This window comes from Trichosurus vulpecula, chromosome 1 (genome assembly GCF_011100635.1).
Source record: "Trichosurus vulpecula isolate mTriVul1 chromosome 1, mTriVul1.pri, whole genome shotgun sequence".
Classification (NCBI taxonomy): domain Eukaryota; kingdom Metazoa; phylum Chordata; class Mammalia; order Diprotodontia; family Phalangeridae; genus Trichosurus; species Trichosurus vulpecula.
Window position 1 is genome coordinate 331,352,195 of NC_050573.1, and position 12,935 is coordinate 331,365,129.

Sequence of the window (12,935 nt, forward strand, 5' to 3'; positions counted from 1 at the left end):
TAGACAAAACAAAAAGCCTTATTTACTCTCACCTGGACTACTGCAAGAGTAAATGTTGGAATTTACCCTCTTTACCCCATTTATCCTCTTCCTTTTACAATCCATCATACCACAGGAAGGAAGGAAGGAAGGGGAGAGAGGGAGGGAAGGAGGAAGAGAGAGAGAGAGAGAGAGAGAGAGAGAGAGAGAGAGAAAGAGAGAGAGAGAGAGAGAGAGAGGGAGAGAGAGACTGTTTGTATATATAGTATATATATAGATATACAGATATAGATAGATAGATAGATAGATAGATAGATAGATAGATAGATAGATAGATAGATATAGCAAAGGAGGAGGGTTTTGGACAGGAAAGTCAAAAGAATGGTCATTGAAGTCAAAGATTATGGCCTTTCTAGGAAAGATTGATTTAATTACTGACCTCAGAAACTGAGTTTGAAAATGTTAGAAAGTTGTGTGGTGGGCCTGGGTCCAGGCAACAACAGAGCTTTTGGCCACAAAAGAGGAAGCTTTGAGTATGAAGCTACAATGAATGATGGAACATTTATGTTGTTATTAGTTATTGTTATTATTATTATTTTAAATGTGCTGCCCTCCATGAGCAGTCTTGTCAAAGGAGCAAACATTTGGGACACATCTTCATTTGCCAATGGTGAATTTCCTTCTAACAAGTGATTTGAAGCAAATGTTGTGATGGAATATTTTGAAGAAAATATCTAGTTTTTTGTATAAGAAACTTCTTGGTAGTTTCTTTTGGTAACTTCTAATTAAATTGCATCAAAGGCATTTTTAGAGGACACACACACAAATGTTCAATTAATGCTGATCTCTCTCTTTCTCTCTCTCTCTCTCTCTCTCTCTCTCCTCTCTCTCTCCTCCCCTCCCCCCCCCCCACCTCTCTCTCTCTCATATATTACAGGAGTTATAAGGACGGCCCTCCATAATATGGACAGGGAAGCCAGAGAGCACTACTCTGTGGTCATTCAAGCCAAAGATATGGCCGGGCAAGTTGGAGGCCTTTCAGGGTCTACCACTGTCAATATTACACTCTCAGATGTCAATGACAACCCACCTAGATTTCCACAGAGTATGTATGTTTCATGATTTTCATTAAGGATCAATGTTATTATTTTTCTTTTCAGTGAATTTCAAGGGAAAATTCGTTTGAATAATGCAGAAAAGATTACCAATTCCTCACGAGTGTTTTCAATAAATGGGATCATCTGGTTGTGAAGGATGGTCTTCCTGTTGCACCTAGCATTAACAGGAGGCCTTAAAGTTAAAAAAATAACAATCAAATCAAACTCCCTCTAATCCCCATGGATTATTATATTGACATTTAGGAATGCAAAATGCAGTTGGCTTCAAAATACTCAAGACTAAGAACTTGCTGTTACAGATAGGAAGATAGGAATATGACATGCAGATGTCATAGAGTATGTGTGATATCACATACAAAGACATATAGAAGGAAGAAAAATAAAAGAATGAGATTGGGGAATGAGTAACTGAATGGAAGTGCTTGTCTAAGATAAATAGACATAGATCTAGCATTAAGTTTGATTTAGATTTGTCCCTGTGTGTGAAGGAATGCTTTATGTATTTTGTTTGTTTCAGGCTTGGGGTATATAGTACAATAGTAGAATCTTCTCTGCCCTCAAGCATTCTTGTAGTTTGGAAATATTCTCACTGACTGTAACAAAATCTCCCTTCTAGTAAATTGGGAGTCAGAGTGAAGAGGGTGGACTTACCCTAGCAATGGTAACCCCTTGAATCTGCCAAGAGTCACACCTAACAACTCCCCAGTCATGAAAAGGAAGAAAAGCTAAAAAATGCTTCCATATAATGTTTGTCCCTTACAGGAGCAGAAAAAAATTGAGGAATTTTTATGGGAAAGCACCATACTGGTACTTTGGCAGCATACTCCTTATGATACTGGTATACATTCATGGCTATTTTAGAGTCTCACAATTGCAATGCTCTTGAAGCTGGTTAGTTGTTTTATTCATATCCAACACTTTGTGACCCCATTTGGGTTTTCTTGGCAAAGATATTGGAGTGGTTTGCCATTTCCTTCTCCAGCTCATTTTACAGATGTAGAAACGGCTACAAACAGGGTTAAGTGACTTGTCCAGGGTCACACAGCCGGTAAGTTTCTGAGGCCAGATTTGAATTTGGGAAGATCAATCTTTCTGACTCTGGGCCTGGTACTCTATTCTATGTCCCACCTAGCTGTCGCTATGCTTTTACATACTGAGAAGGAAAGATTTTTCAGTATATTTGGTGCTTCAACTTCATTTCTGCCTTTTTTCATGAGGGTTTTCTGTTTGTGTGGGTGCTTATATGAGTGAGTGAGGATGAGAATGGAAGTTGTAGGAAGAAAGGGAAGGTAAATGAATAGCTCTTAAGAGATAATATCAGAAACTTTGTTTTTTTAACTTATGGAATAAAATAAGTATTTCCATAACATAGCACAATAAAAAGATGATTGAATATGCAACTATATATCTACTATGTACAACTTGCTATTCCTTTCAAATATACAACAAAATTATCATATAAATTGTTTTTCTTCCTCGCCCCCCCCACCACTATCCCTAGAGATGGCTACCATCACCCACACTCTCTCTCTCTTTCTCGAACACACACACACACACACACACACACACACACACACACACACACACGTTACTCCATGCATACTTCCATTTATCAGTTCTTTCTCTGGTTGCAGATAGCATCTTTTTTCGTATGTCTTTTATAGTTAATTTGAGTATTTGTAATAAACAAAATAACTTAGTGGCTCAATGTGATTCTTAAAACAATATTACTGTTACCTTATACAATATTTTCTTGGTTCTGTTCATTTTGCTCTTCATTGTTTCATGCAAGTCTTTCCATTTTTGTTCTAAAATCACTGGGCTGATTATTTCTTATAGCACAGTGGTATTCCATCACAATCATATGTCACAATTTGTTCAGCCATTCCCCAGTTGATGGACATCCCTGCAATTTCTAGTTCTTTGCCACCATAGAGAGAATTGCTATAAAAATTTTATAGCATATAGATTCTTTTCCTTTTTTTCCTTAATTCTCTTTGGAAATAGACCAAGTGGTGGTATTTCTGGGTCAAAGGGTATAGGTAGTTTAATAACCCTGGGCATAATTCCTGATTGCTCTCCAAAATGGTTGGGTCAGTTCACAGTTCTACCAATAATGAATTAGTGTCACAATTTTTCATCTCAAACATTTGTCACTTTTCCCCTTCTATCAATTTAGCCAATATGGTAGGTTTGAAATGACATCTCAAGGTTGTTTTAATTTGCATTTCTCTAATCAATAATGATTTAGAGCATTTTTATATGACTATAAATTGTTTTGATTTCTTCTTCAGAAAATTGCGTGTTCACGTAGGGGAATGACTCACATTCTTATAGATTTGACATTTATCTGATAAACTGTATAAATTCTTCCCCTCTCCAAAACAAAAACCAACAAACCTCAACAACAACAACAACTGTGTTCTAATCAATAGTGCTAGGCCTTTGTTCTATGGAGTTATGTACAGAGGATATAAATTGGTGCCTTTTATATACCCATTAAAATGGCTAGTAGGCTTTTTTAGAGAAAACTAAAATTACCATGAGGACCATAAGGAAACATATTCCTTGGTTAGGTAGTTTGAACAACAAAAGTTTTATTGTTGGAACCTTTCAAGGAATTGTGAGAAAACACTAATTCTATCTGACATGGAGACCCAATCCAAATACACCCTTAAGTGAGTTCATTATATTCAATAAGATCTATTTTTCTTCTAATAGTCACAAAACAACATTTTAGATTTAACGATTGACAGGTATGAACTCCTTCAGAAGCATTGAGACAGTGTGCTGAGAAACTGGAAATGAAGGGAACTGTCTTCCAACCTGTAAATTCTGACTTATTTAAAAAACCTTCCACACTGAGATTGCACTATGCATGCACTCTGTTGACTTCAGGATGATTCAGTGCCAGCATAAGAGAAATAGCTTATAGTGAGGTATTCTCTTATCTATTCTAAAATATAACTTAGAACATAGTTGTACATGCTGGGAAAGCTATGTTAATTGGATAAAAATTATTTCGGAGGAGGACTGGAGGTTACAAATTGTGGAATTCATATGCAATACAAATTACAAAATACAAACGGGAGAAAAAGACAGAAAGAGATGAGGGGGGTAGGGAGGGAGAGAGAGAGAAGGAGAAGAGGGAAAGAGAGGAGGAAGAAGGGGAGGGAGGGAGAAAGAAATAAGAGAAAATATTGAATTAGTTTGTTGAATGGAGGACATAATGGATATTATACATAGATTTATGTATTCCATGGAGTGTGAGAACTCCGGTTCCCCTTCCAAATCATGTTCTCCAAACAGCTTAACATGTTTCCCACAGTGTATACAACTGTCTGCTGAGCTATTATGTTTTAGAAAAGATTAAAAATACCCTACTGTAAGCTACTTCTCTCATGCTGTCTTTCAGTTATTAACATCAGCAGTGCATTTAGTGCAAAGCTGAATATATGCTTATAAAACTGTCTAATCTAAAAAACACATGTTTGATGATTTATAACTTTATAAATAATATAATATAAAGTTATGACATAGCTTTATACATATACTATATAAGCTTTCATATGTATAGTTCATTTCCATTCACCAAACATTCATTAAATGCCTATTCTGTTCTAGATTTTGGAGATGTAGAGATAGAAAGAGACAATCTTTATTTCTAAAGATCTTATCATTTAACCATAATTACATATATAGGACTTTACTTATAGTGTATAGTTTAAATAGCTAGAAAGGTGGTAGTAGTTGTAGTTAAGGGTAGAGTGGTTTGGATCTGAGATTTCATTCACATAAGGAATTCCTCTTGAGGGAACTTTCTCAGTTAGTGGAGAACTGTAATTGAACTTTAGGGTATTGCGTGGGGGTTCTGAGAGGTTAAGTGATTTGACTAGCATCAAACAGTCAGTATGCATTAGGCAAGAATTAAACCCAGGTTTTCCTGATCCTGAGGCTTTCTATCCACTATTCTACCCAGTATTCCAAGCTGCCTCTTTGGAAGCTAGGCAGATTGTGTGTACATGTGTGTGCATGTATATGTGTGTATATATATGTATATGTGCATGTATATGTGTGTATACAGTTTTATTTCTGAAATTATGTTCCGCCAATATGTTAAAAAAAACAAGAGAAAGGTAAAAGCATAAATTTCATTATCAATGAAATAATTTATTTTAAACTTCATTGGTAATGAAGGAAGATGACGGGTATGGTGGTACATGATGTTAATTCCTGCTGTTGGAGAAGGATGAGGCTAATGCATTCCTTGAGTTTAGGAGTTCTTAACTGCAATTAATAGGCAAAGCCAACTGGGTGTCCACATACAGTTTTTCATTAACATGGTGGTTCTTACAGATGTGGGAGCACCCACGAGGTTTCCTGAAGAGGGTTCAACTGGCCCAAGTCAGAAACGGAGGAGGACAAAGCTCCCATGCCAATCAGTAGTGGGACTTGGCTTCAGAGTAGTTGCTTCATTTTCAGCCTGGGCAGAACAGGGAGACAAAGCCTCAAAAAGCTGAATAAAAATAAAAATAATGAAGGATAAAAAAATTGATATTTAAAAAAATGGTTAATGACACAATAATTGGTAGAAGGCACAACTGAACTAATGATTTTTTACAGTTTATTAATGAAAGGAATGGAGTATTGGGTGTGAAGGACAAGAATTGACATTTTATAATGAGATCACGGGAAGGAGAATATTCATTTCCTTCTGAGAAGATTCATTCACACTTGTATAAAATGTTCATTTTAACTTCAAATTAGAAATAAACACTGTGTCAGTAGGTGGTTTAAAAAGGGTATAAAAGTTATAGATGCACAAATAGTTCTTTATTACAGCAGAATCAGGAAGGGAATTCTGAAACTTAATCCTTTTAAAAACACCAAAACTCAAACAATAACCACCACCACAACAAATTGGCTTAGAATATTTTAGATGGAGGTCTTTCTAAAATGGATTGCATACTAACTTGGCAATTTAAGCACACTATTAGGAATAGAACTGAACATTTCATTAATTATTCAGAATCCTTATTATGAAATATGTTGCTATGCTGTGTAATAATAGAGTGATTTCTCAGCAGGTATTAGGAGTGGAAGAATATTTACCCCTAACTAAAAATGAGCACAGATAGCTCTGACTTTTTTTTTCATCTTTGTGTACACACACACACACACACACACACGTATGCATATGTATGTATGTGTATGACTTTTTTTTTACATTTTCTCTCATTTTCAGGTTTCCTTTGAGAAAGCTGTCTGAAGGACATGTCTGTACTTTCTCACTTCTAATCCCTCTGCGAGCTGCATTCCAAACTCTTTATTCAACTGAAACTTCTTTCTCTAAAGCTACTGATATCTTCTTAATTATCAGATCTAACTTTTCTCAATCCTCCTCACCATCAAATGAAATAATAATAGTAAAGTATTCAGCACTGTGGCTGGTGCATGTTGTTCAGTCACTTCAGTCATGACTGACTGTTCCTGACCCTGTTTTTGTTTGCGTTTTTACAAAGGTACTATAGTGGTTTGCTATTTCCTTCTCCAGCTCATTTTAGAGATGAGGAAACTGAGGCAAACAGGGTTAAGTGACTTGCCCAGGGTCACATAGCTAGTTTCTGAGACATGATTTGAACTTAGGTCTTCCTGAGTCCAGTTTCGACACTCTATCCACTGTGCCACCAAGCTTCTTGGTTGGCATATAGTAAATATTATATAAAATTAGTTATGATCATCATCATCATTATTATAATCCTTGACCTCTTTTTGGTTCTTGACACTGCGAATCAGCCTCTCCTTCTGTTTATTTTTTTCCTCCACAGGTTTTTGTGACACTTCTTCTCTCTTGTTCTCTTCCTAATTTTTTGGCTGCTCTTTCTCAGTCTTCTTTGCTATATCTTTATTTAGAGTGTTTCAATTAAACATGGGTGTTCCCCAAGGTCTGTCCTGGGCTGCCTTTACTTCTCTTCTATAATAATATTTCATTTGGTGATCTCATCGGCTCCCATTAATCATAATCTCTATGCTGATTATTTCCCAACCTATATATCCAATCCTAGTCTCTCTCCTGACTTACAGTCCTGCTTCACCAACTGACTTTTGGACATCTTAAACCATACGTCCCATGTATATCTCAAACTCAACATGTCCAAAAGAGAACTCATTTTCTTCCCTCATCCTGATCATCCAACCACCTCCTCCCATCTTTTATACTACTGTGCAAGGTACCACTATTCTCCCAGTCACCTATTATTGCCTGTACTAACCCTATTGTCAAGTTTTGTTATTGTTTCTTTTACATCACTCTCATATATGCTCCCTTCTCTCCACACAACCTGGTACAAGCCTTCGTCACATTTTACCTAGATGATTTACCTTTCTGTCTGGTCTCTCCAACGTGTTTAATCACAATTCAATCTGTCCTTCAGTTAGCTGCCTAAATGATTTTCCTAAAGTATAGGTCTGACTATGCCTACCCTCATATTCAATAAACTCCCTGTTAATCTCAGGATCAATTATAAAACTTTCTTATTGGCACTTAAAGTCCTTCACAACATGGTGTCTTTCTACATTTCCAGTTTTCTTGCATTTTACTCCACTCCATGTACTTTACAACCAACTACTTGCTCTTCCTCAAATACAGTATTTTATCCACTGATTCCATATCTTTTCAATGGCTGTCCAACATACCTGAAATTCTCTTTCCTCAACTCTGTCTCCTGGTTTCCCTGACCTCTTTCAAGACTTTCAGATCAAATTCTATCTCCTGCCAGAGGCTTTTTCTGGTCTTTAACCTCACCACCCATTAGTGCCTTCTATCTGAATATGGCTTCCATTTACACTGACTATAGCTTGTATGTACATAGTTTTTTTTGCAGGCTGTCTCCCCCATTATAATGTAAGCTTCTTGAAGTCAAGAACCAGGTTTTTGCCTTTTTTGTATTCCATTATTTAACAAAGTACCTGGAACATAGTAAGAACTTAATAAATTCTTGTGGGCTAAGTGACTGTCAGCTGCCATTCCATGATCTTGTTAATGCCCATTTCTCTTTTAGTCCTTTCTCACCTTCAGGTTGCTGCTTTTAACTTACTATTGTCTGGGAAATCAGACAGCTACATTGTTCAATTCACTTGTAAAATAAGAAAAACTAAGTGCTGGATAAAAGTGTCAAAGTTTTTCCCATAATTAATATACACGAGTGAACTTTGTGATTTTTCTTTCAGCTATTTGGGAGTCATCTTTATTTATTTTGGCATTTGTTCCTGCATTGCAAATACTTAAGGTTGTATTTGGATAAGGGAAGATTTATTGTATATAGAATGATTTATCTTACATAGTCAACAAATAAATGTTTAATGAAATGAAATATATATAGCCCTGTGCCTATTTGTATAAGTCTTCATTAAGCATCCTAATATTCCTTTAAATTGTTTTTATCAAGAATAGACAAGTACAGTATTTTAAACATTGCTTTCAAGGTGCTTATAACTTAACTTGGAAAATAAAACTAGGTAATGAGAAATAAATTAGTGAATATAAAAAAAACAGCCTAGGAAAACCCCAAGAATCTGGCACCACTCAGAATTAGGAAGTCAGCCAAAAACCCATAGACTCACTTATGTCTAACATCGAGAAATTGCAACAGGTCTCTAATGGTGGCAAGAATCCTAAGTCTAGGCAGTGTTCCCATAAAGCCATGTAAGCAATTTAACTACAAGTATTAAATGAATCCTGGTGCTATGGGAATATTTTTAAAGCTGCTAAAAAGAAGCAGGTTGAAATTATGAAGACAATGATGGTGTAAATTTTGTTGAGGTAAAAAAATAACATTGGTGATGTACCATTAACCTCTATTTCACTAATTATTTTCAGTAGGTCCCTCCTGGAAATCATTTAGCTGCATACTCTATATTCTAACTTTAGGCAGAAAAAACTTGATTGAAAGGACTGATTCACAAAACCAATTTTACATATATTCGCGAACTAGTAGCCCAATAACTTAAGTGACCAAGAATTACAGCATAATTGTGATTTATGGCAATGATGATTGATTGAGGTTAAAAATAGACTAAATTATACCTGATAGCTAAGACATGGAAAGGAATGACACATTTTAGGAATATTCATCTTTATTTTAAAATTAACTATTATTGAAGGTACATTTTATTTTTATATTACTCCAATTTCCAAATATCCCCCCATTCTCAACCTTGAGAAAGGAAAAATATTTTTAAAAGGAGGGGGAAAAAGCAGTTTGGCAAAGACAACTCTCACATAGACTCTCATTGGTAGTATATGCAATAGTTTTTGAAAGAATTCTATGAAAAAAAAGCATTAGAGATAACATTCCAGGGAGTTGAAACCAAGCAGAGCTGCTGAGAAAATGGAGAATTACCCTGAAGATAACTACAGGAAACTGTTTTTTTTTATTGAATTTACATAATTTTTGTATTTGGGAGTAATAGTTATCTCCAAAGCCACCTGTAGTATTAGACCTGTGACTTCAACTCTGATAATTTGACCTTCTTCTAAAGTATTTCTTCAAAACTCAATTTTCCTTCAAATTAGCAGAAAGTTACTGAATTTTGGGACTAGGAAGGGGTTCCATTTGCTTGTTTTATTTTTTTCTCTGCAGAGAAAAACCATGCTAAAGAATATTTGCTCAGCTCCACATGGGACCAGTAGAATTTGTCCTCCTAAGAACATTAGCAGGGCAAATCACCCAACTGCCTCAGGGAAGCCTATTGAATGAGAAAGGTCCTCTAAGGTAGAGGACTTGTAAATTTGGCACCATCACATTTTGGAAGTTTAAAAGAGTGGTGGGTTTGTTTTTTTTTACCTTTTCAACTTTACTGTAAGTTTTATGTGTACATGATGAGTGAAAGAACTATTTTTTTTGTTTGGTTTGGTTTGGTTTTGAAGAAACTCTTCAGAGTCATGCCTCAAAAGACAAGTGTTCAGAGGGTATGAAGTAACGGTTCTCAAAAAGAATTGCGAAATGTTCACAACCACAGGAAAGAATGTTCAAAATCACTAATAATAAAAGAAATGCAAATAAAACAACCCTGAATTTCACCCCACACATGGACAAAGAGCAAAAACATAAAATAGTCAATATGGGAGAGGTTGCAGACTGACTAGTAATACATTGTTGGTGGTATAAACCATTTGGGAAAGCAGTTTCAAATTATGCAAATAAAATGACTAAAATGTTCATAGTCTTTGAACTAGATACTCTGTTATTAGGCTTATATCCCTAAGGTAGCCATTGATAAGAAGGAAGTCCCCATGTATACCAAAAATTCTCTCCTCTTCTCTCCCCTTATCAAAGGGTGTCTCTTTCCTGAGGTTGTTCTGCCCAAGGGAAGGTAAATTTTGATGGCCAAGAGCTACCTAGTTACCTTGGGGTTTACTGGCTACATTTCTTTCTCAAAGAACAAGCCTTAAAACCAATTCACTCTGGATCTCATGAATTGGAAAACACTAAGCTCCTGACTATGCACCACTTAATGATTTTTTTGGGCCATCCTAGCTCAGAGTGAATGTAAATAATAACTGTTACTCTTTTGGCCAGCAACCCTGAATGTCTTCTCTTGGTTTGATTTTTTATTAAAGGGGCTATCCCTGGACTTAATTCTTAAAGAGTTCTATTCACTGAATGGGGTTGCTCACTCAAAGTGAGAACCTGAAAAGACCTTAGCTTGAAAGGGCCAAGGTCTCCCACTGCATCCTGGGCCATCTCCAGTTGTCCTGATCGATATCTAGCCACTGGACCCAGATGATTCTGGAGGAGAAAGTGAGCCTGGTGACTTTGCACAACCCTCCCTCACTCAAATTCTTATTATAAATGTTTGTAAGGATATTTTGTCTTATTTTTGCTATTTCAGTTAGGGTGGAGATAGAAGAGAGAAATTAAATTTAATTAAAAAAATCCTCTGGTAACATTCTAGTTTAGTTGCATCTCACATCAAGCCCTTTGTAAAGCTAACTTTATCATCTACTTTTTTTTTCCAAAATTGTGAAATGTTCATATTCCTATGTAATGTTCCTTACAGGTAAATTGGCATTGCCCTTGGCCACCTTGTCTTTCTCCTTTTCAAAGATATTATATGTTTTACTGGCACGTTTGGCTGCTAATGTTCAACAAGAGGGATCAGGCACTGAACTTTTCCCCATCTGACAGTTATGATGCTTCAGACGTGATGCAGAAATGTTACTATCTCTATGGTTTTCAAGTAAGATGACTTTTTGCCTGAAGTTCTACATTTCCCTGTGTAGAACGCTTATCATCTGAATTATTGTGTTTTTATCCTATCAGAATCAGTTCCAACATTATCTTATCAGAAAGTCCTCCTTCCTGAATTTGCTACTTTATGGGTTGCAGCTGTATGATCTCTGAGTAAGGAATTTGACTTCCAAGGTGAACACATTCACATTCTTAGAAACTCTATACGATGTTTTACTTTGGTAAAAGAATCAGTAAATGGGATAAAACAAAATTTGACTTCATTTTGTACTTAGAGTTCATCAGTTCTCTTTCTATGAAGGTGGACAACATTTTTTTTTTCATCATGAGACCTTTGAAGTTGTCTTGGATCATCTTGTTGACCAGAGTAGTTAAGTCTTTCACAGTTGGTCATCATTATCAGATTTTACTGTGTAAAATAATTGCCTGGTTCTGCTCACTTCACTTTGTATCAGTTCATATAAATCTTATGAGATTTTTCTGAAACTATCCCCCTTCTCATTTCCTATAGCATCACAATCATATACCACACCTTCTTTAGCTATTCCTCAGTTGATGGGCGTTGCCTCAATTTCCAGTTTTTTGACACCAAAAAGATTTCTGATAGAAAAATTTTGTACGCATAGGCCCCTTTCAATTTTCTTGATCTCTTTTGGATACAGACCTAGTAGGAGTATTGCTATGTCAAAGGGTAAACAGTTTATCGCCCTTTGGGAATAATTACAAATTGTTCTCTGGAATGGTTGCACCAGTTCACAACTCCAACAACAATTCATTATTGTACTCATTTTCTCACATCCTCTCTGATACATAAGAGTTGGTACCTTGGCCTTGTCTACATTTGAATTTCAGGGTACATGGGGTGTTCAGGGGGACTGCTAGGAGTTGTGGTATGAGGGCTTGCCAGTGCTTTTACAGGGTTCCTCATCTACCTTTGGTGGCCATCTGATTAATTCAATTCTCACCTATGACTCGAAGAAGGTATATATAGAATGTGCAACAGTCACCCTGGTAAAACCATCTCATAAGATGAGCTAAGCCAGATTGAGGATAACTAAAAGGCCTCAAATGCATTGGTGAGTCAGGGTCATGTCTACTCCAGGCATTTAAAGATTTCCTCTGGTGGAATGGGTAGATAAGAACAATTTGTTCCAATGGTTATGGAAATAGCAGAAACAAGCACTGTGGAATGCTTAGAACTTGGTCAGACATCAAAAACACTGAGGTCATCCACTGCATGCTGGCCCATTGCCAGTCATCTTGACTTTTGTCCTGCCACTGGACCTCAATGACTCTGGAAGAGAGAATGAGGCTGACAATTTCGGACAACTGTGCCTAACTTAAATCTAATTCATGTGCAAGTCAAGACATCACTGGTGATGCCATTTGGTACTCTTCTAAAATGAAGGATGAACAACAAACAACAACTTTCATTTCTCTAATCAGTAGTGATTTAGAGCAACTTTTCTTTGTATGAGTACAAATAGTTTTGATTTCTTCTGAAAACTTCATGTTCATATCCTTTGACTATTTGTCAATTTGGGAATGGTTCTTATTTTCATATATTTGACTCAGTTCCCCATAT

The 12,935-nt window shown here is 36.2% G+C and overlaps 1 protein-coding gene across 1 annotated transcript in view; it reads left to right on the forward strand.

Annotated features, from left to right (window-relative positions):
* The first annotated feature begins 942 nt into the window (after positions 1-942).
* Positions 943-12,935, forward strand: part of LOC118834448 (cadherin-18) — a 156,429-nt gene continuing 144,436 nt past the window's right edge. The window contains exon 1 of the mRNA XM_036741898.1: positions 943-1,084. Coding sequence (XP_036597793.1) covers positions 943-1,084 — 142 coding nt within the window. The remainder of the gene's footprint in view (positions 1,085-12,935) is intronic.